Source organism: Mytilus edulis, chromosome 1, assembly GCF_963676685.1.
Source record: "Mytilus edulis chromosome 1, xbMytEdul2.2, whole genome shotgun sequence".
In the NCBI taxonomy this organism is placed as follows: domain Eukaryota; kingdom Metazoa; phylum Mollusca; class Bivalvia; order Mytilida; family Mytilidae; genus Mytilus; species Mytilus edulis.
This window is the reverse complement of record NC_092344.1, coordinates 57,692,295-57,717,911: the sequence shown is the minus strand read 5'-3', so window position 1 is coordinate 57,717,911 and position 25,617 is coordinate 57,692,295. Positions and strand designations below refer to the sequence as shown.

General features: G+C 30.6%; 1 protein-coding gene and 1 long non-coding RNA gene across 2 annotated transcripts in view; one reads left to right on the top strand and one right to left on the bottom strand.

Annotated features, from left to right (window-relative positions):
* Positions 1-12,646, top strand: part of LOC139519706 (uncharacterized) — a 43,036-nt gene extending 30,390 nt beyond the window's left edge. Inside the window, exons 2-8 of the mRNA XM_071311937.1 lie at positions 6,896-6,911; positions 8,032-8,131; positions 8,650-8,798; positions 9,655-9,775; positions 10,029-10,322; positions 11,583-11,725; positions 12,335-12,646. Coding sequence (XP_071168038.1) covers positions 6,896-6,911; positions 8,032-8,131; positions 8,650-8,798; positions 9,655-9,775; positions 10,029-10,322; positions 11,583-11,725; positions 12,335-12,600 — 1,089 coding nt within the window. The 3' untranslated portion in view covers positions 12,601-12,646. The remainder of the gene's footprint in view (positions 1-6,895; positions 6,912-8,031; positions 8,132-8,649; positions 8,799-9,654; positions 9,776-10,028; positions 10,323-11,582; positions 11,726-12,334) is intronic.
* Positions 1-25,617, bottom strand: part of LOC139485827 (uncharacterized) — a 971,519-nt gene that overhangs the window by 658,442 nt on the left and 287,460 nt on the right. The gene's annotated exons all lie outside the window — the stretch shown is intronic.

Below are 25,617 nucleotides of genomic sequence, written 5' to 3'. Positions count from 1 at the left end.
CTTAACATAAAAAACACATTTGCAAAGTTTTAAATTTATATTCCTTCTAATAACGGAGAAAATCAAGTATTTGTAACTTTTTTGGTTGAATTCTCGAGTGGGTCGTGACGTATTAGCCCGATTTATTGAATTCTGGGAAAAAATAAAATCTGTTTAACTCTTATAGCTTATCGACAATATACGTAATTAAAAGCGCACAGCTGACGAATGGTCGAAGTTATTAACCACAATATAAGAATGAACGAAAGTGAATATGCATATATATACCGTTTTGTATTGATTGAATTAAACTCCTATAAAATTATCTCCAGTAAATGTTTATGAATAAATTTAATTAATTATTGTTGAGATTTTTTTCATAAAATATTTATTGAACATTTTTACTGATATTGAACTGAAAATATTTCAATTCTATTTACCGTTATTGTTTTGATAATCATTTCAATGCAACTAATGTGTGAGCAGAGTGTGTATATTATTTTGTAAAGGTCACTGTATATTTCTCGGCTTGAGGTCAATTCGTTTACCTTGTAGCTATTTAGCCGCAGGTATGAGTTCACGCGTACACAGGTATAAATGTTGTTATTTGGAAAGGATAAACAGAAAGGATTAGAAAGAGTATATGCTGCCATGATGTTAATACACTAAGATTTAATACACGATGAGAATAAAGATACAATAATTAAATTGTGTAAATTAATTGAAAATAAAATTCTGATTCGTAATTCCGAAAGTGTATAAAAATAAAAGGAAACAATTTTTGATTACTTTCTAAGCGGCAATTGGCGTAAAGATTCAAATATGAAGCAAAAAATAGTAGTTTTAATCTTTAATAAAAACTAAATGCAATATTACCCAATTTGATATACCATTGTACATCTGTTTGATATCATTGTTTTTACCGGAATTTCTTAACTTGTATTCAAATCTGGCTGTGTTTAAATGCTAATAAAACTATTGCAATTTTAAAGTTTTTAATTGACAAAAAAATACAACATACAACATGCATAATTTTTTTTTAGTTTCTTTTTAACCTTTTTATTCTTACATAATTAAATTCATTTGACAATCATTTACACGAACTTTTTGTGAAAAGAATACCAATTATCTAAGCTAAGGCATTATTTCTTTTGAGAATTTTTGAGGATTTTTTTAAAAAATTCTATGATAATATTTGTGCAATGTTGAACATGATAGCCGTCATTAATCCAAATAAGTAATACAGTAGTTGTAATAAAAGTTATATTTTAGTCATGCATAACAGATATTGACGAATTTATAATAGTTCGTTCATACATCGTTGTTCATGAAACAATCATTATTAGTATACATGTAAGTTTCCTGACGTATAAGAGCCATTGAGGATGAGTTCCAGAGAAATCAGACTAGTGGCGTTTCGTTCGTTTGTTTGTTGGGAAAGGAGAGGAAATGCAACCGCTTGTACAGATAAACGACAGAATTACCATACAAGCATTTATAGTCAACACAATCAGAAAGAGTTCCCATCGTTAGACGGGGAATATGAAGGCTTCCAAGAATGAACAAGTGACATGTCTAACTCTGAACAGTTAGAAAACAGACTATCGACATCGACCGCTTGTTCTTGATATTTGAAACTGTATGCATATATATACGTATACGTTTATGATATAGTGATGAGTTCTTGCGTCTGACATAAACTAAATTCCTTCATGGTTATATCTTGCCATACGTTTATATTGGTTTGTAAGGTGATTACTCAAAATCGTTATTTGAAAATCCTGTTTGTGAGATGTAGATTCATTTCAATACAGAAATTTCGTCTATATATTTCACAAGTGTATAACACGGAGAAGCTCTGAAGGTTCATTACTCCCATTTTGTTTGGGTGTGAACCATCGATGTTTACAGCAATATCAAAGAATAAGGTGATGATGGTAGAAAGAACTATGGGCGTCATGTGGCAAATATTACATGCATATCGGACAATGAGTTGTCAATCTGTATGAAAAGATTTCCAATACAACCATATTATTAAGAAGGAATGTTTACATGCTATACTCTCGTACTAGTATTACAGGGTTCTTGTGGCGTTCACCTTAGACACACATCGTTTTAACGATGTTTAAAAAAAGACAGAACCAATTTAATGTCATATTTCCCTATTTTTTAAATATAACTAAAATTCTTTTATCTGACAAGAATACCCCTATTTAGCGAACAAGTAATTTATTCTTTTTTCTGTTATTGAATACCAAGAAAGAAAATAAATCCCGAAATTAATTTGAAACTTTGATACTCAAAAGTTTCCCAGCAAAATATTCACATCCCCTGGGGATAATTAGTGTTCGTCCAGTGGCATATATAACAATTGTGATGACGAATTCCTTCCTTTGTTTGAGAACAATCTTATTGAAATATAAATCTGTGATTTTCCTAGGTCCACAGCTTCAATGAACCAAAGCAAAAGTTATACATCGACCTGTATTTAAATCAAATTGGTTCTCTTCTTCTTTTGGTATACAACTGTAGTCTATCGACATTCGATGATTACATACTGTTGGCATACGTGGACTAGTCTATTTACAACACTTTTACCCCTATTTATTCAAAATATATGTTTTTTTCTTATGTTCAATGTATACACGTATATATTTTAAATTGCGCTATTATTGTTCCGTAACTTTCTATCCAGTCGTATAAACGAATCGTCGGCAAGTGCGTACATTTTTTTAAATCAATATTTCTGGTCTGTTCCAATCTGTCCTTCACTATTGACAATGACTATATATTACATTTCCCAAATTCACCCTTGGAAAAAATATTTAAATAGATTTTAATTTCATCAAATCTTATTTTTTGGGTATTATTTATATTTTTATGAATTATATTCTTTACACCAGAAATGTTATTTATAAACAAGCGTATGAGTTTAGTAATGACAAGTAAGACAGAGCTGTATATTATACATCTGATAGTTCAAAATGGAAAGTTATAAGTTATCAGCCGTGTACACTGATCAATACCTGCAGAAGTGAAACGATGCATGAACTTGCAAGCCCGACAGGAAATCGCTTGAATACCTGGACGTGTCACCTCACACCCCTCACAATACCTTTGGAAGTAATACCTTTAGCCATGCTGGTGATCAGACGAGGGAAGATCAAAATATATTTGAAAAAAGTTTATTACTTTAAAGAATTATGAACAAATTAGATTTTCGAAAACAATTTTCACGGAACACTTAATTATGATTTCAACTTTGACTTTTAACCTAATTCCAATATCAACAGTTTAAAAACAACAGACCATGGTATTTTAAAAAAAGTAAGAATATTTTCCGTATCAAGTTAGTTAGTCGGATTAAACAACCGTACGATTGACAAGATATCGACACGCAATTACGACTACATCGGTTACTGTAGTTTTGTTTCTTTGTGGTTTATAGACATATCGTTTTTATTCATCGGGAAAGAAGACAAGATGGCGGATCTCGCAGAATTGATACTCTAAATTTAAAATCGATGGTGATCGCTTATCTAGCGGAATAAAACTTTAATATCTATGAATTTGAGCATTTTTATACAGAATGAACATAATATCAATTTTTGATTTTTTTGCGAAGTTTCCCTTTAAGGGAAATTTGATCTTCAGAAATTTCCTTAGAGGAAATTTGAAGAACAATGATTTCCCTAGAGGAAATTTGTTGTCTTGAATTTTCCTCCAAGGAAAAGTGTTTGTCAAAAATTTCCTCACAGGAAAAAGTATTTCCTCCAAGGAAAATTTGAAGCTACAAATTTCCTCACAGGAAAAAGTATTTCCTCCAAGGAAAATTTGAAGCTGCAAATTTCCTCAAAGGAAAAAGAATTTCCTCTAAGGAAAAAGAATTTCCTCTAAGGAAATAGAATTTCCTCAAAGGAAATAATTATGCAGCAAATTCCCTAAGGGAAATCTTTTTCCCTTGAGGAAAAAACAATTTCCCTTGAGGAAAAATCTTTTTCCTTCAGGGAAATTTGATTTCCCTTGAGGAAAAGTACTTTTCCTCTGAGGAAATTGTTGAAAAAAGGGGCATAACTTTTTCAACAGTGGTGCTAGATCCAAAAATTTTTAGGACAAATATCAGGGAACCAATACCAACCAAGTTATCAACTTTGTTTTGACTTAACTCCAAAAATTAAGGTGACAACTTTTGCACTCAACCTATTGCAAACTTGTCCCGGAGACTGTTTTTGTCAAATTCCAGATAACTCTTTATGTCGGATAACTAATAATGCTGTATATGTTATAAAACTTTATGCTCAGCGCTAGCTTCTCATTACTATTTCCTCATATATTACAAACGAGATAAGATTAAATATAACTAATTTCATCTAATCTACTGTTTAAATAATTTTTATTGTTATCCCATATATCCAAATTATTACAAATAAGCTAAGTAACAATATTTATATTTTTCTGTGTTTCGTTTCAATCAGAAATTTAACAAAATTGATAAATGATTTCATTTGTGTAGTGCAAATTCTAAAGGGGCACATAATTTAAAGTATAAGCATATTTTATAATGCTGAAAAGATAAGAATGGCTAAAAGAATTACAGAACCAAGAAATGCATCCCCCCCATCCCACCCCTCGTTGCCCCTAATCTAAACCCTCACTGTGTCGGATAGTTTCGTTGAATATATTTGACTGTGTTTGCCTCCAAAAAGAATATTGGTACAAAGTGTTGTTAATATATGTATTTTAAATTACTGACGAGGTGAATACAAAGAAAAATATTGCTTGACTCACGGTAAAGTTTGCTATGTATTCTAACCAAATTAAAATCGTAAAAAAAAATCATTTGTGTTTAACCCATTCAATAATGAAAAAGAACCTCACTAAAAATATGGCCAAATAAACAATTAAACTTCGGACATTTCTGCATCTTATGGTATCTATTTTATAAAAATCACTCATACACTTACTTGGTAATTTTTTTTTGAAAAGTACCGATTTTAGTTGAAATGATCTGACATTTTTTGAGTGGGAACTCACTTTTGTCCTATGACTGTAAGCGTCATATATCTTGAATTAATATTGAAAACGGACTAAAATTCTTTAGTTGTATTAATATTGATATAAAAATATCTCCATAATTCGCCATCCATAATTTAACGGGCATAATAATTATTTTTAAAAATGTTTATTTGGCATGCCATACTCGATAAAAGTGCGGACGTGAAAGAAAGCACTCTTCTCGGTTTACGATACACTTACGATGATACACACGACGTAACTTGCGATCAACTTAGTAGTTCTTTACGATGCCTTTGTGAAACACACGTAACGGGAACGTAGAACCACACGTAAACCGATCGTAAACTGATACGATCATCGTAAGTTAAGAAGGCTTTGTGAAACGGTGGCCAGTATACTTTGTGACGTCATGTAATGAATTTCAGGATGTTGTTTAACGTTTGGAACACATGATATCTGTGATCGATTATTTGACGAAAAAAATCTTCAAATACATACGATGTCAAAAAAAAAAAGTAAATGAAATAACAACTAATATGTTGTTATTGTCAAGGAGACAATGTAAAATCTATAAAATTCCAACAAACCAAAATGACGATTTTTATACAAATATGGTCAGAAATTAATAATATAACAAATATAGCCTTTGTATGAGGTCAATACAGGATATATCGACCCAAAGAAGTATATCGACCTCGGACTTCGTCCTCAGTCAATATACTTCTTTCGGTCAATATATCCTTGTATCGACCTCATACAAAGGCTATATTTGTATAATGTTTTATGCTTATGGTTGATATTTTAGTCCATACTCAAACGATTTCGTTCACCATCGAGTGTGGATTTCAACAGGTAAATGTACATTTTATTGTGTTGTAGCATGATATGGGGCCTTTTTAAAGGGGATTTCCCTCAATATTTAAATCAAATAAATAACCTTAACGCATTTAAAAACCACAATTGAAAATGTTTTTTTTTTTTAGATTGCAGTATAAAGACAATAATAGTGCATGGACTTGACATATCAACGATATAAGGATTCGGCCCCAAACGGGGAAATAGCTCGGCACAGCCTCGCATTTCCCCGTTTCTAAGCCTCATCCTTATATCGTTGATATGTCAAGTCAATATACTATTATTGCCTCTATGTATGTCTTATTCTACTTGGTTTAATCATGGAAGTAATATTTAAATAATACTTCCATGGTTTAATACAGCGTCGGTAAAATGAATGTCCTAAATATCATATCGAATTATATCATAAGGAGACATGTCATTAGTAATACAGGAAAATAAGAATACAAAGATTAAATGTTTGGTTCTAAATTAATTTTTGAATTTAATGGACTTTAATCGCTGTAAATTCAAATGAAACAAAGACGTTTGGGTGCATGCCAATGATACAGTAACCCCTTTACACTGAAAAAAGGAAAAGTCAAAATACGATCTTCAATAATTGAAGTGTCTTTTGAGTTCACAACTGCGTATTACATGTATATGCAGGACATTAATCTAGATAAAAGATGAATTTGGTGTTAGATATACAAATCTATATATATCAACGATCAACACTAGTTTTTTTAAATAGTCAAAATAAAAACTGAAATAAAACCAAAGATTAACAATCAACAATGCTAAATTCCTGAAAGCACAAACACAATTTAGAACAAAATAATATGAATCCTCAACATTGACGAGATTTAAGACACATTGGATACACTTCCTATACATTTTTAAAATGCCCAAAATAAAGAGGTTTTTTAATAGTTAAAGAGGCGAAGGCATATCGAAATAACACTCGAGGCGAGAACCCAAATCCTAAGTAATAACATCGTGGAAACTATTGGTTTGGGTTGTAGACTGCTTTTTGTATGACTGAAGTTTACTTTATGTATTTTAGAGAGAAGTAACTGCTAGTAAGTATCTTGGTGGTTTAGTTCTTTTCTTGTTGACATTGGCATGCCTTTTTTCAAACAATCGAATTAAAATATAGATGTGTGATCATATGAGCAGTATAATGAAATCAGAGATCTATATTTTAATTAGATTGTTTTGCAAATTGTAAAATTAATATAACAAGCCTCATTTCTTACTTTTGAACACTGAAATAAACACAGCACGATTTAATATGTTATCACTTTGTTTTACATACATATATTTTTTGGAGCCAAAATGCATATGTTTGATGTGATGCAATCAGTTGTCATCACCAAAAGCATTCTTTTTGATTGAGAGCTGCAAGTCTTACAAACTTTGTTTCTGTCAATTTAATTTCAAGAGAACCGCATTCAACTTTGTAAGATACCGGTTTATACACTAAATTATATATTGCATGGGCTTCAATATATCTTTGTTTTTATACATTTTTTTTTTAACAAAAATTATTGTTCAACTAGCTATCCCATTTTTAACATGTTGAATCATTTTAATCACAAAGGTTTTATATTCCTAAGCAGTGATTCCTTAACTGTATTTGTAATGCTCTTCAACTTCGTGTATCCGATTTGGTTCTCTAGATTGTTTGATTCGCGCGCTACTGCATGATGAGTATTATGTAGACGAACTTTGTACACGTGCTGTGTAGCGAACCAAATTATTAGCCTGATTTATTTGATTAGAATTTTGCTATAAATGCATTTCGTTTTTGACGGAGAAGTTGTATACAATGCATTTCGTTTGGATGGAAAACATTTATAATACTATGCATTTCGATTGGACGGAAAAGTTTTACAATATGCATCTCGTTTGAACGGAAAATGTTAAACGTCATTTATGTCTTTATAAGTCGCATTTATTTATGCTTTTTCTAATCTCAACATGAAAACCAAATTTATTTTTTGTTCAGATTTTTAGCAGTTCAGTACACATATAGGATGAAAACCCATATAGTTCGAACCCGAATTACACATTGCATATTTTTAATTTTAACTATGTTCTCAAGTCTTACATGAAATATATTAGATTTATCTCTACATCACATTTTCCAACAAGGCATGCACACGTACCATGATCAAATGATGTCATTATATTTTACAGTCGATGCGTGCTCGCACATAAGTTATGTTTCTTCATATTCCTGTATTGGTATTCTTGCTGTACTGAATAATACCGTACACACACATACGGATGTTTGCCAGTAAGTGTAATTTGTAAATTAGAAAAATATAATTATGTGTTATTTACTTGCACGACAACTGGGATCGATGCATGTACATGTATGTGAAAATTTAGAATTCGTTCGAATTTAAAATTTGGATAATTCACTTCATATTGTGGAAATGCAGATTTAAACTATCTGGACCATGTGCTGTTTGTCATTCATTTTTGTGCAGTGCGAAGTATATTATTTGATTCAAACTAAAGTAAGAACAATTCCAAGCAAAATTTACCTGTAAAGGATTTGCGGCTGTTCTTTTAAAGATACACACACACACTAAATATTAACTTCATGGACAAAATCACGAACATTCATGAAATTTAGTTGCGATCTTTTGAGTCTTCAAAAGTGAGTCATACTACATACATGTAAGATAAACAGTAACTGCTAGTACTCTCAGATTTGCACTTCTTGTCTTCTTGTTGTAGGGATGTAGAAGTACCGTGCCACATCCACTCTGTGTTTTTGTTTTAATGTATTATTTTTTATTTCATAAGGATATACAATGAAGTTGGTAGATGTATTCAATTACTTGCTGCTAAAAATGGCGACACCTGTGACATAAAGAGTCTTCATACCACATTTACCAGGTGGGCGACATATACCGGTAATTGGTTGACTGCACATGACACGGAATCGTGCCAATGTAAGCATATTGTAATATCTTTTACTATCGTTAATAAAAAAAATATAGGACCTAAGGAGTCTGTGCCACTTATTGTAATTTTGCATAAAAATGAAGTATTGCAATGCAGTAAGAATAAAAGAGAGGTGTGAACCAACATCGAAACTCATTTTGGTTCGGCTAATGTTCTATCTAAACATAGACATTTATGGTATTAAAAAAATAGGGAAAAACCAAAAGCACTTAAACTAGTAGGTGATTAGGGGGTATACCAACATATGTTACGAGTTGGTTGACGATTGCACTAATTTTGCTTTTTCTATATAAAAGAGGGACGAAAGATACCAAAGGGACAGTCAAACTCATAAATCTAAAACAAACTGACAACGCCATGGCTAAAAATGAAAAAGACAAACAGAAAAACAATAGTACACATGACACAACATAGAAAACTAAAGAATAAACAACACGAACCCCACCAAAAACTAGGGGTGATCTCAGGTGCTCCGGAAGGGTAAGCAGATCCTGCTCCACATGTGGCACCCGTCGTGTTGCTTATGTGATTACAAACCGGTAAATAGTCTAATTCGGTAGGTCACATTCATGTTTCATTTGTTTTGCTGACCATGTTTGCTTTAACAAAAAAATATTATTGGTTATAATTGTTACTATCCATTGACAACAAATGAGACAAAAGATACAAAAGGAACAAGAAACTAATAAGTCGAAAATAAACTGACAACGCCATGGCTAAAGAGAAAAAGAGAAACAGACAATTGCAAACAATAGTACACAAAACACAACATAGAAAACTGAAGACAGAGCAACACGAACCCCACTAAATATAACACGTATATTAAATGATCTTGTTTTACAGTAGAAGAAGTTGGCGAATCGTTGTGTACATCTCCTGATCGTCTTGGACTTATCTCTGCTATTGGTTGTTTTGCTCCTATCCTTGGAGGATCCCTCACACATTCCAACTATTATATTTGTTCGTAAGTTTTTCTTTCTTTCCTTGTATATATTTTTTTTATATATTATGCTAACTTAATAATTATAAGGGAGTCTATAGAAAAGCATTGTTATGCAGAAATTGGATACAGAGTACATTCTATCTATTCTTTCAATTATATCGGAAAATAAAATGAAACAGTCGTTAGAAGGACTTAAAACTTACAGTAATCACGATTGAAAAAAGTAGACGCTTTAAATAGAAATGAATGTTTATATATTATTGGGAACTTTCAGATTAGTTTCCAGTTTAGAAGCATGCACAGATTCTTTCACAAACATATTGGGCGAAAGCCATTGTGAAGATAGTAAAATTAAAGATGGCCTCCAGTCTTCGACAGCAAAACAGTGGATACGGGATAACTACCCAAAAGTCAACCTAGATGAATGTTTCAAAGTGTATCAACCAGGTCAACCTGACGGCGATTCAGAGTGTAACGATTTTATATACATCTCTAAACATACACAAGGGGCAATGGCAATCATGTACCTTAACAATATTACAGTCGTGAGCCAGGCTGTATACTGCAAGTATGTTATCAATTTTATGTGTTTTGTATAAGTTGTTATTTGTACAGACTTTTGTACAAGTTGTTATTTTGTACAGATGTTTTGAACAAAATAGCTATACAAGTTGTTTTTTGTACAGATTTTTAGTACAAGTTGTTATTTTATTTAAGAATTGAATGCTCTTTTTGTAAATTTATTGGGGTGTAAAAGCGTTGACCGAAGTACATTTTGTATGAAGCGCGGAAGCGCTTCATAATAAAAACGTGCGCACGGTCAACGCTTTTACAACCCTATAAAGTTACAAAAAAAACATTCAATACTTATAATTACATTTTTACCTATAGGATCATGAAAACACGCCTTTTATCAAGTTTTTATTTCATTTACCTGTGCACTTTATTGTGGGACCTCGTGTCATCATGAATAAAAAGTTGCATTGTGGTATGCAATTGATTAAGGAATATCACGAGATTGCTAGTTAGCCAATCAGAAAAACGTATTATAATGAAACATACATCTAATGTAACTATATATACATATTGTTGATACAAGTTATTTTAATATTATTGCTTTTTTGTAAAGATTTGTTGTATAAGTTATCCGAATTGTGTAAACTTTCAAAACATATTTGATGAAACAAGCATAAGAAGCATATAAAACAGAGATGTAGTATGATTGATAATTGGACGACTATCCGCCAGAGACGAACCGAAGTTTAAGTAAGCAGTCCTAGTCACTTTAATTTAGCTAATCACTTGTCTTATTTGCATGACTGATTTATATTAACTTTAAGTATGCATGAAACTGCGAGTTTTTATGAGGACATTATAGAATGTATTTTTTAAATTTAGAAGTAGGTATTATAGATGAACAATTTACCTCATGCGTAAAACTGTAGCCAAGTTTTTTAAAAACATTAGAGACATATTGTGGGGACTTCAAAACTAAAACAAGTTACCTTATTCGTAAAACTGCGACCAAGATTTATAAAAACATTATAGAGAATAGATTTTAGAACTATAGAAACCGGCATACCCCGGTATTAGATGGACAATGCAATTAAAATATTACCTCATTTGTCATTTTATAGTTTCTGGTTAAAGAATGGTATATATGTTATATCCATCAAAGTTAACAATATTCAATTGACAATTTTTGTTCAAAATTAAGATTTTGTAATTGTGTGGAAAGGTTTGTAATCTTTGTTGTACAGAACATTTTAAAACATCAAGGTAAGATTAATGTGAAATCCGACTTGATAAAGATAGATCTGTATTTCAGAAATTTTTACTACGCAATGCACATGCTTCAGCACGAAATGAGTAAAGCTGGTCATACGTGCACGGTGCCAGAACTGCAGCCGGAATTTTCTAAGTTACTGGGTTACCAAGGAGTTAAACCGTCCACACTATCGGCATGTCAAGGTTAGTAACATAGGGATTTTCTGGGTTATTTTCACTAAACATTAGGCAAATACAAATAAAGCTAGCTCAGCTTTTAACTGTCTTTGTCGTGACATATACATGAAGTATTGTAATTCATAAATAACACAACGACGGTTTATTCAAATCTGGGATAAAAATTATCAAAGGTTGCGTAAATTTACGATACTTATACATATGACGAAGTCTTAATTGTTTATCCGAAATATTTGTCTACACGATTCCATACCATTATATATTAGTATTGGTTGCGCAAATCTTAAGACATTTATATTGTTCCTGCATGCACAGTATTATGTCACAGTATTCTTTTTTAAAAGATAAGTAACAGGAGAAACCTTTATCTGAATCTGAGACGTTTTTAAAAGCATGCATGCATGCACCAACAAAGTGGGCATGGTGTTCAATTTGTATATATGTGCATTTATGTCTTGTACTAAAAATATTACGCGTATTTTATTGAAAAATTAAAGTCAAATTGCCAGCACTTTTAGGATTTCCTTGGTATTAAAGTGGCTATTGTTATTCCGCCTTTTTTATTATTTTTAATTCTACTTTTTACAATGTAACAGTGTTTGTATATTTGTATAGGTCAAATGCAGAAAACGACCGCCGACTTCTGTCAGGATGAAGCTGGGGTACTACAAGTCATGGCACGTGAGCCTTATTGCAGACCATTACTCGAGAATATGAAAGATCCAAAAAATGACAAGTGCATGATGGCGAGACAGTTTGCCCTTTGTTCAGAGACCCGATTACAATACGCTGGTTTTGACTGCAGTAAAACAATCCTGAGCACAACAAACATCGGCCAATATATGCAGACCACCTATGGGATTTCACTTTCATCCTGCTAATTAGTTGTACTCAATTTGAGTAGAAATAAATTGCAAATTTTTGGTATATTTTGGTTTTCAATCAAAATACAATCTCATTGTAAAAACTGGCAGTTACAAAATCAAAAAGCAAAAGCACAAAACAAAAACACAATATCACTAAGAAAAAAACCTTCGTCAACGTTTGTCTCTGATTAAACTAAACAAGGATTTAATCGCAGATTTGATTTACTTATTTTGATTTGCAAAAAAAAAAAATGTAATTGTTATCAATTTCAAACTCAAGAATGTGTGGTCTTAGTCATTTCCAAAAATTATGCAGAAGATGGTCAACAAAAATAAACCTACGTCAGAACACAGCCATGAAAAATAGGAAGTTCTTACATAATGCAGTTATGCAACGCCACCCACTTTTTTTATCAGAAGGTTGTGTTTGATTCCAGGACAGAACTCTGTTTAAGAAATATAGGTTAAAGGTTAAACAATTTTTTAAACCACCTACCGTTAAAATGGAAATGAAATACAACCATGGATTTGGCTGTTATCATGTTTTTGGTCAATTCGGTCATGTAAATCTGCAGCTATGTCGGTTCTTCTACCTCGTTTTGTTACAAGTGATTGGTATTGAGCGTTCCCGTACCGGAAGGTAAAACAAGACAAATTCTTCGAACTCAAAACATATATAAAGTGTTTTCTTTTTTCAAGCTTTTTTTTTATTTTATTTTATTTTGATCTAAATCTATTTCAGAATTCATACCAGTATAAACTCGGCCACCTCTACATTTCTGGAAGTTTATCAATAACAATTCAAAGTTTGCATTGGAATGAAATGAAACTGATCACAATAACTTTATGTTTGTTTTACATAAAGTTGTGAACATGCTGGCTTTGGTTTTTTTTTATATGTGCGTTTGACATTTTATAACAAAATGAAAAATGACGAATGGGAAACTTGCTATGGTCAAACACGAACTTTAAATTTTCTCAACATAATGAAATTTTAAAACCATTGAACTTGATTCTGACAGCTGTTCTTATGTTAATTCCATAGCAGGACTCTAATCACTCCATTCTAAAACCAATTAACAAATATCACGAACAAGGGTTTTTTTTTTAATTGAGCAATAAGACGGCTGCCATTAATGAAACATTAACTGCTTGGAAAATTCACTAAAACCAATTGGTTGCCTTCAACGAAACTATTTAGGGAGACTTATGCATATTGTTTAGGTTGTTGGCGCCAACGTCAACATATAGTTTAAGATTATAATAATGAGAAGGTCCTAGGGACTGTGCAATATTTATCTGAGGGTGGGGCCGGTGTACAGCAAATATTAAAAAAAAAAAAAACTGTATGCCCCGCCAATATTTATTATAAAAAAAGTTCTTGCCCCGCTTCAATTAATGGAAAAAAAAGTCCTTGCCCCGCTGGAAAAAAATGAAACACATATATGGAAACATGATATTTTTTAACTAAAATGCACAACATTCAATAATACATGCATTACAAACTCCTCAGAGTCTGAATTGACCAGTTTTTGTGCTCGACCAGTAAAATCGAGCACACATTTTACTTGACTAGTCTCGACATTGTCTCGACTGTACTAACTGTACTTAAGTGTACTCGACTAGGTCTCGACTTTACTTAATTAGTCTGATTCAGTACTTGATGATCTTTGTGTAGTCTGAAATGGTCTTGACCAAGACTCGACCTGTCTCGACCTGTCTTGAATAGTCTCGACCTGTCTCGACTAGTCTCGACTCAGTCTCAACCAGTCTCGACCTGTCTCGACTAGTCTTGACCTTCAAATTTAGTTTTGACTGGTGTAAATCAGCCCATCTAACTAAATTAAATATTGATCTTAAAAAATTCAAGCTTATTAGGTAGTTTGATTTATTGCTGTGAAATGAAAGAATTTAATTTTACAATATGTAAAAAAAAAATTATTATATAAAAATTCAGATAGGCATCTTTAATTTTTTTTATAACTTTTTCAAATCAACTTGGATTTTCATCAAACTATGCAGATATCTTAGATATATATCAAGCTTACTGAATCCCATTTCATTTAGTTTTTTGTTGTATTGCTGTAAAATTTAAGAGTTAAAGTAATTTTTGTAAAAAAAGCTAGGATTTGCAATTCGGACAAAATAGAGATAGTACACTTTAATTTTTTAAATAACTTTTTCAAATCAACTTGGATATTCATCAAACTATGCAGCTATCTTACATATATATCAAGCTTAATGAATCCCATTTCATTTAGTTTTTTGTTGTATTGCTTTAAAATTTAAGAATTAAAGTAATCTTGGTATAAAAAGCTAGGATTTGCAATTCGGACAAAATAGAGATAGTACACTTTAATTATTTTAATAACTTTTTCAAATCAACTTGGATTTGCATCAAAGTATGCAGCTATCTTACATATATATCAAGCTTACTGAATCCCATTTCATTTAGTTTTTTGTTGTATTGCTTTAAAATTTAAGAATTAAAGTAATCTTGGTATAAAAAGCTAGGATTTGCAATTTTGACAAAATAGAGATAGTACACTTTAATTTTTTTAATAACATTTTCAAATCAATTTGGATTTGCATCAAACTATGCAGCTATCTTACATATATATCAAGCTTACTGAATCCCATTTCATTTAGTTTTTTGTTGCATTGCTGTAAAATTTATGAATTAAAGTAATCTTGGTAAAAAAAGCTAGGATTTGCAATTCGGACAAAATAGAGATAGTACACTTTAATTTTTTTAATAACTTTTTCAAATCAACTTGGATTTTCATCAAACTATGCAGCTATCTTAAATGTATACTAAGCTTACTAAATCACAGGTCATTTTGTTTTTTGTTGTATTGCTGTCAAATTTAAGAATTAAATTAATCTAGGTCAAAAAAGCTAGAATTTGCAGTTCGAACAAAATAGAGATAGTACACTTTAATTTTTTTTATAACTTTTTAAATTCAACTTGGATTTTATTGAAACTATATAGCTACCTTGGTGATGTATTCTTCTTACTGAATCCCAGGTTGTTATAAAGTTTGTTGTATTGCTGTCAAATTTAAGAATTAATTTAATCTAGGTAAAAAAAGCTAGGATTTGCAGTTTTGACAAAATAGAGATGGTACACTTTAATTTCTTTCATAACTTTTTCAAATCAACTTAGATTTTCATCAAACTCTACAAATATCTTTGCAATATATTGATCTTACTGAATCATAGGTTGTTATTTTGTTTGGTGTATTTCTGTCAAATTTAAGAATTTAATTAACCTAGGTCAAAAAGCTACGATATTAGAAATATATCTTTTCTCATAATTTGGGAAAAAGTATACATAAAATATTAATATAATTCATTTAATGTTTTATTCCTTTTGATATACACTATATAAATATATCAAAAAGGGATGAAACATTAGAAATTATTAAAATAGTTCTTCTGATTTGTGGTGATTTATAAAGCAATACCTTCTGCTTGGGGCAAACTTATTAAAAAGATCACATCTACCAGAGAGTTTTAAATTCTAAATAACATTTATTCAAAGTTGCAACATCCTGTTAAATCTAAATCGCAGGGCTTTTAATTCACTAGATAAGTAATACACGAGTTTAAGAAAAGTAGGGCTTTCTTTTTACCTGTAAAACTCACGTGTACTGATGTAATTAAATCATGTATAGTGTCATGTCATTAAATTTGACAAAAATATATTTTAAAACTTCATAACAACCTGGGATTTAGTAAGATCACCAAGGTAGCTATATAGTTTTAATAAAATCCAAGTTGATTTGAAAAAGTTATTAAAAAGCTTAAAGTGTACTATCTCTATTTTGTTCGAACTGCAAATTCTAGCTTTTTTGACCTAGATTAATTTAATTCTTAAATTTTACAGCAATACAACAAAAAACTAAATGAAATGGGATTCAGTAGGCTTGATATAAATGTAAGATAGCTGCATAGTTTGATGCAAATCCAAGTTGATTTGAAAAAGTTATAAAAAAAATTAAAGTGTGCTATCTCTATTTTGTCCGAATTGCAAATCCTAGCTTTTTATACCAAGATTACTTTAATTCTTAAATTTTACAGCAATACAACAAAAAACTAAATGAAATGGGATTCAGTAAGCTTGATATAAATGTAAGATAGCTGCATAGTTTGATGCAAATCCAAGTTGATTTGAAAAAGTTATAAAAAAAATTAAAGTGTGCTATCTCTATTTTGTCCGAATTGCAAATCCTAGCTTTTTATACCAAGATTACTTTAATTCTTAAATTTTACAGCAATACAACAAAAAACTAAATGAAATGGGATTCAGTAAGCTTGATATAAATGTAAGATAGCTGCATAGTTTGATGAAAATCCAAGTTGATTTGAAAAAGTTATTAAAAAAATTAAAGTGTACTATCTCTATTTTGTACGAATTGCAAATCCTAGCTTTTTATACCAAGATTACTTTAATTCTTAAATTTTACAGCAATACAACAAAAAACTAAATGAAATGGGATTCAGTAAGCTTGATATATATGTAAGATAGCTGCATAGTTTGATGCAAATCGAAGTTGATTTGAAAAAGTTATTAAAAAAATTAAAGTGTACTATCTGAATTTTTATATGATAATTTTTTTTTTACATATTGTAAAATTAAATTCTTTCATTTCACAGCAATAAATCAAACTACCTAATAAGCTTGAATTCTGGGAGTTCAATATTAACTATATTGTACAAAATGCACCAAACTATAGTTCTTTTGTATTTCTTTTCACCTTTCGCAATAAATAGTTCAATTGGAAACACCAGAATTCAATACGCGACAAATGTTTTTAACTGAGATATTTGCCTTCTTTGCTGTGTAATTCCCTAATGTATCACTTGGGTATTTCTCTAGCTATTAAAATTGGAAATGTTCTGGTTAAGTTTGTACTGTTTATGGAGTAAGGCAATATTTAATCATACTAGAAGCATTTTCAGCGTTAAAATTGTCCATCTAAGAAAAAAAGAGGCCCACTTGAGGCCAAATTTAGATAGAATTTATATTCTCCTGTGTAAAGAATTTGTTCACATTCTTGGCAATTCATGCAGAAAATATTTCAATAGTGCTTGATTTTGTAGTTTATATCTTTAATTATATCAGGCATACATAATTTTTCATTTTCTACTGTTTGCAAGGACTTTTGTTGGAAATTAATACTCCCAAGGGACATAATTCAGCTTTTTCATAGATTAAGTTGTAATTCTTTTAATGTTTAAGAATTTAATTTTGTCATGTTAAAGATTTATTTAAAATACAATTGAAGTTGTTTTATGTTTAAGCATTTATTACCTTTTGTTATGTCATATGTTTAATTTTCAAAACATTGTTTATAGTTTTCCAGAATTTTGATCAGAAATTCATTTTTTTTATAAATGATTATTAAAAGCATAAACACACAAAAATATATTGAAGCACTGTATTAGGTTATTTTGTTTTAGATTCAATTGTTCTTTTTCTATCAAGTTACTTTTTTCCACAGAAATCACAAATAGTTTTAATCTGTTATACTCTGATTTAATTTTTTTATGCACACACAAAGGGTTTTTAAAAAGGCACTGGCTACGGTTACACGGAAATGTAACAATAATAAAAATATTATTGTTACATTGGAGACTAAATGCCGGAATGCATGGTTGGGTAAGGACCTGTTTAATTACGAATGTAACAATAATTATTGAGGCTACGGTTACATTACGTTATTGTTACATGAAAAAAAAAGCAATGTACGATGGGACTAGTAATATGTACTAAATAATAAAAGTTGAGGACATTTATTACATACATTTATAACATACAATTTATTTACTGTAATTTTTTATTTACAATGACAATTTCTACAAATCCAGTAAGTTGTTTTCAAAGTCTGACACATTTTTGATGAACGAAATTACGTCCTCTACGGATACGTGTACATACAGAATTTCTTAGTATTTAAGTTACAGTTAGCAAACTTTGCTTTTTATTATCAATTTGCGTCAAGTTATAAAGCTGTATGAAATGTATGTCTTGATATTGTTTCAGTTTCATTTAAAACGCATACCAAGTTTTATTTTTTTCACCATAAACAAAATTGGTGCAAAGTATAATGACAGTAATAAGAGTAGGTGTGCAGTTACATACTTTAAAAATGTGAAACCATTGAACTATATTTTTCGCCTTTGACAGTCACTCTCCTAATCTTGAGTAGTATCTTTAAGAACATCAAAACCATTAATACGTAGTAAAACTATTCAAATTGTACACCATTTGTTGAATAATAATATTTTATTATTTATCAGTATTAAATTACAAGTATTGTTTAGTACATATGAAAGAATGAAGCCATACAACTATAGAAGATTTAAGTTTAACTAGCGTACATTGCTGTTTTTCATGTAACAATAACGTAATGTAACCGTAGCCTTAGTAATTATTGTTACATTTGTAACTGATTAATCGGTTCCTCACCCAACTTTGCATTCCGTCAATTAGTCTCCTATGTAACAATAATATTTTTATTATTGTTACATTTCCATGTAACCGTAGCCAGTGCCTTTTAAAAAAGTGTGCGCCCCGCCAAAGGTTTGTTACAAAAAACTTTGCGCCCCGCTCATTAATTGCATGAAAAAAGTATGTGCCCCGTCCATGTTTGCACCGGTCCCACCCTCAGATAAATATTGCACAGTCCCCTAGTGCACAGATTAACTCATCCATAATTCTCATATTCCCATTTTTCATGAAAAAATATGTAATTCAAATCATAAACATGATTTTAATCATAACAAAACTATGTAAAATAATTTACAAATGCAATCTATTTAAATAAAAATAAATATTTCATAAATATGTAAGTTATTGGACTCGATTTATTATATATCACTTCACAGTACTCTTATTCATCCTCCTTTTCTAATACAAAATATATGTGATATTCTTCTTTTGGATTTTTCTCCTTTTGTTTCGGCGTACTTGCTATTTCTTCCGGTGTAATATATTCCCCCTCTTCTGTCTTTAATTTGGCATATGACTGACCGTTCTCGTCCGTTTGTAGATCTAAATACCCGAAGTTTGAAACACCTTTATCATTATCGTTTATTCGGTATTCCCGGGTAAACTCGAAGTTGGAGATAAGTAGTAATGATTTCCTGTTTTAAATCCCTCCTCACTCGGGGCACTCGGTAGTTTCCTTGATATGCGTGACTCGTCTATACAATGATTTTTCTTTTTGTTTGGTGAATTTATTGAAGGGACCATCTAGAAAATAAACAAAGGCTGAGTATAAAAATGGCGTCCATTTGAATAATACATACATGATACAACTTATTCATTACAGCTTGAATCCCTTGTTACATGAAATCGTTTTCAAACCCTTACTAATATATAAATTATACTGATTATCATATGATAAAATGGTCCATCCGTGATCGACAGTTGAAAATTTACCCAGAATTGTCGAAATATGTAGAGTGATTATAGACATAATTGTGATCCGATGGGGAAACACAAAGGAGTTACCAGAGTTGAATAAAGAACAGACAACGCCAAGGCAAAAAAAAGAAGAGGCAAATAGGCTAACTGCATTCCAAAAACACTACACAGTGGTAATGTACATGACGTCTTTTTGGTGTTGTTAAACAAAGGATTAACATACTTCATGGTAACAAACAAACAAAACAAAATGGGTCCATAGTACACGGATGCCCATGGCACCCGTACTATAATTTTTTTCATGTTAATTGGACAGTGAAATTGGGGTCAAAACTCTAATTTGGGACTAAAATGAGAAAGATAATAGCATAGGGAAGATGTGCACTAAGTTTCAAAAACTACCTTAACCAAAATCTTTAACCTAAAGCTTGACAGACGGACGGACGAACGAACAGACGGTACGACGAACGAACAGAACGAACGAACGATGCACAGACCGAATAACTAATGCGCCTAAGTGGGGCATAAAAAGAAAAGACAATTTTCCTCTGAATTTGTTCATGTATTCTATTTAATGAGCAATACACTTACTTTATCAACGTCTATTTCTTCATAAGCACTAGACCTCCGTCGATTGTGGGAAACTGATTTATACCTCAAAGATGGGTCCGATTCGAAACTTGATTCTTGACTGTCAGAATTACGTTTTCTGCAACAACAAAATATGAATTCAAAGCATACTTATATATATAGTAATATTGGTTGGAGATACTTGTCTATGAATATTTTCTAGAAAATCAAATCAAAATGTTTTGCATAAAGAAAACTTTATAAAAATTAATGATAAACGTAGGATATTTAGAATACTCTATAACTGACTTTCGAGGGGAAAAATAATATAATGTTTTCGTGTACATTACTTCAAAATCATTTAATATAACGATTGAACATGTTTTAAGTAGAGCTATTTTCCCTGCACAAATGTTAACATGCTCCAGCGACCATTACACATTCATGATACGTCTGTGTGGTTAGAATAGTTGATACTGAAGTAGTTATAGATATATTATTAGAGAACATTTTGGAATGTGTGATAAAATAGTTTTTAACGTTGTTTTTTTTAAATTTGTTTTACTTTTAATAACACCCAAAGCAAGAATACATATAAATGCTTTACAATAAACCAAAACTGAGTGAATAGTATACCTACTTGATTTTGCATTGTTTTCTACAATATATCACAATTAGCAGGATTATAGACAATACAATCAACCCAGCTATGGCACCTCCTACAAACGGTAATAGTGATCCCGGGATTGGACCGAATCCTTTGCTTTTAAGATTGTTATGGGTTGTTGGTGTAGTAGGTTTTCCATTTTGAGGGACAGTGGAAATATGTGGATCTGAAAAACCAAAATTATATGCTTGAAATCCATGGTGAATGACATTAAATTCTACATTTAGATGAAAATATGCAGGATGCACAAATATCAAACAATCATGTCTGCAGTTAAGTTATTGCAAAAAATCATATCGTGTTTTGTTGTTAATTTTTTTGTTGATTTTATTTATTCTTGTCCATGTATAATATACCTGTATTAAAGGCGCAACCCGTCCCTTCGAAATAGCCACTTGAAATCAGATATCACATTTTGAGAGAGCGCATGCTGTCTCTTCTGTTGGTAGGCCATATAAATAAGAATCAATCTACCGTATGGTTGTTTTTCAGGAATTGACAAGGCAACTTCTGATATAAAAAATATTTTTGAGAGCCTAGCAAATAAATCATGTAAAATTGTAAGACATAAAAAAGTTAAACAAAAAATACTAAACAGAAAACCATGGGTTGACCATGAAGTACGTGATCTTAAAAAAAACTATTAAAGCAAAAGGAGCTAAACTGAGACGAGAACCATTTAATTTAGAGCTAAAATGTAATTTTTTTACACATGCTAAAAAACTTAAAAAATTAGTAAAGAGAAAGAAAATTATATTTAAAAAGAACTTATATGAAACAGTAACAAATTTGCAATAAAATGACCCCAAAACATATTGGGAACTCCTTAAAAAATTAAAAAATGAAGACACTAAACAGGATCATTGTTCAAATATTAAATTAAATAACTATGAAGAACATTTTCAAAATCTTGGTAAAGCTGAAAAATATGATAACTCTTTAAAGAAAAAGTTAAAAAAAGATTTAAATAATTATGCTTGAGAGTACTTTAGAACATAATATTTGTACTGATAGTCCATTTTCAATATCAGAAGTAAAGAACTGTATAAAAGAATTAAAATCAGGGAAAAGTGCTGGACCTGACTTAATATCTAATGAAATTATAAAATATAGTAGCATTATTACAGTTACAGCCATAGTTAAACTTTTTAATCTTATTTTATCATCTGGTATTTACCCCACCAGCTGGAGGAAAGCTTTTATTGTTTTAATCCATAAGTCTGGAGATAAAGAAGACATATGCAACTATAGAGGTATTTCTATTTTAAACTGTCTAGCAAAATTATATAGCTCTATTTTGAATAAAAGACTAGTAAAGCATTATGAAAATAAGTTCTCCAGTCATCAATTTGGATTTCGTTCAAATCACAGAACATCTGATAGCATATTTATTTTAAAAACTCTTGTCACTAAATATTTGAAAAAAAATAAGAAAAAGCTGTTTGCTTGTTTTGTAGATTTGCGTGGTGCTTTTGACTCTGTTTGGCATAATGGCCTGTTGTATAAATTGATAAATGATGGTGTTGGTGTGGAATTTTATATATATATACTACTTTGAAAAATATGTATAGTTTATCCCAGTCTGCACTGAAGATTGGCAATGAACACTCTTTGTTTTTTTCCAATAATTAGAGGTGTAAGACAAGGGGACAGTTTAAGTCCTACTTTGTTTAATTGTTATATAAATGATTTACATTCAATTTTGGATGTAAATTGTAACCCTCCAGTTCTTGATACTTCAAGTATCCAAACTCTCAGCTATGCAGATGATTTAGTGTTACTGTCTGAGACACACCAGGGGCTTCAAAACGCATTAGATAAACTAAATAAATATTGCACTAAATGGCAGTTGAATGTTAATACAAACAAGACTAAAATTCTAGTTTTTCAGAATATTTATAAACAATCCCCACCCCTCTTGTTCAATAATAAATTTTTGACTGAAGTTAAGGACTTTAAATTTCTAGGGAATATTATTAACTATAGGGGAAATTTTACAAAAACTACTAAAGAGCTGTCTAAAAAAGGCATTAAAGTTTTATTTTTATTGAGAAAATATATGTCCAATTTTAATTTTGTTCCCACTAATTTGTCATGTAAATTATTTGATACTCTTATAAGACCTATTTTGACATACAACTCTGAAATTTGGTTTATGGATAATTTTCAGTCAGCTTTTAGGGCATCTAATAGAGCTGCAGTAAAGAATACATTTTGTGATACTCTTGCATTAGCAGAAAAATATCCCTTTGAGAAGGTTCATTCTAAATATTGTAAAGCAGTATTAGGACTGAAACTAATAACATAGGTGCTAGATCAGAATTAGGTAGATTTACTTTGGACTCCTATATAAAAACTCAAACACTCATGTATTTTTATAGAATAAATTGTAATGATATTAATCCCCTGGTTAAAGAATCTCTACAAACAAACATAAATTTACATTCAGAAGGAATTTATTCTTGGTACTTATTTGCAGATAAATTTTTTAAAGAGATGAAAATAAACCCAGAAAATTACTATAATAATAATGTACCTTTTAAACAATCAAAAAACATGTTAAAATGTAATATAAAAAAGTGTGTTTCAGAGGAATATGAAAAAAAATACTTTAATTAAACTTTCAAAAATGGATTCCTCATCCAAACTTTGTCTTTATGGGAAATTAAAAAATAATTGTCAGTCTGAGGAATATTTAAATTGCAATAATTTTATACATAGGCAGTTACTCTCAAAATTTAGACTAAGTGATCATTCCCTAGGCATTGAATTAGGAAGGTACAGAAACATTCCAAGAGCACAAAGATTATGTAAAAAATGTGAAGTCCTAGATGATCAATTTCATTTCTTTTTGTATTGTGACATTAACTTAATATCTTTGCGTTCTAATCTTTTTGCTTATCTAAAAGACTATGTACCATTATTTCAACATCTTGATGCATTCAATAAACTTAACTGACACATTCTAAACCCCATCCCTGAACTTGTTTGTCATATTGGAGTCTTCATTAAACAGTCTTTAGAACTGAGGGAGTCAGACCCGTGTCAGGCAAGGTTATGATGGTGTTTTTTACATACATTTATAATTGAACTCTAATGTTCTATTATTCTATATATTGTATTGTATTATTTTGTATTTTATTGTATTACATTGTATTTCACTGTATTGCATTGTATAGTATAAAATTATTGTTTGATTGTATTGCTTGACCCTCATGGGTGTAATTTTGCAATTTTGCAATAAAGATTTGATAATTACATTAGATGTATGTTTCATTATAGTACTTTATTCTGATTGGCTAACTGCACATCACGTGTTATTCCTTAAGCAATTGCATTACTCAATAAAACTTTTCATTCATGATAACACGTGGTCCCACAAAAAAAGTGCACAAGTGAATTAAATAAAACAATTATAAAATTCGTGTTTTCATGTTTATAGCTAAAAATGTAATTATAAGTATTGAATGTTTCTTTTTTTTTTTTTTTTTAACTTCATAGGGTTGTAAAAGCGTTGACCATGCGCACATTTTTAGAATGAAACGCTTCCGCGCTTCATGCAAATAACAAAATGTACTTCGGTCAACGCTTTAACACCCAAATGAAGTTACAAAAAAAAGCATTCAATTCTTAAATAATATTCACCTACTGTAATTGTTTGTTAGTTTAAGGGTTCCTTAGCAAATTGTTGATCATTTCTTCAGTTACTTATTACTTGTTTTCCTGTATCAGTCATTTATTTTTATTTTTAACATCAAATAGAATTGAGAAAGGAAATGGGGAATATGTCAAAGGAACAACCCGACCATAGAGTACATGGAACATTTCATGTAAAACAGGACGTTTAGCAATCCTCAGGCAATATTATGTATACATATTTGGAAACCAAGAACTTAAATAAAGAATACAACTATTTATTTTAAAGAGAAAATGCACGTTAACCGCTGTTTTCCTTCTCGAGAGTGTTTAATTTAACATTATGTTATTCATGCAGAATACATTTTGTATTTTCATAGTATGAACAATCAAACTGTTAGTTTTTATCGATATAGACTACTTTCCGCTATATAGATGATGTTCTTTCACTAAATAATTCAAAATTTGGTGACTATATATGTTGAACGCATCTATTCCATCGAACTAGAGATAAAGGATACAACAGATACAGTAAAGTCGGCCTCTTATTTTGACTTACATTTAGAAATTGACAATGAGGGTCGGTTGAAAACAAAACTTCTCGACAAAAGGGATGATTTCAGCTTTCCAATTGTGAACTTTCCATTTCTAAGTAGCAACATTCCAGCAGAACCTGCATACGGGGTATATATCTCCCAACTGATACGATATTCCCGTGCTTGCA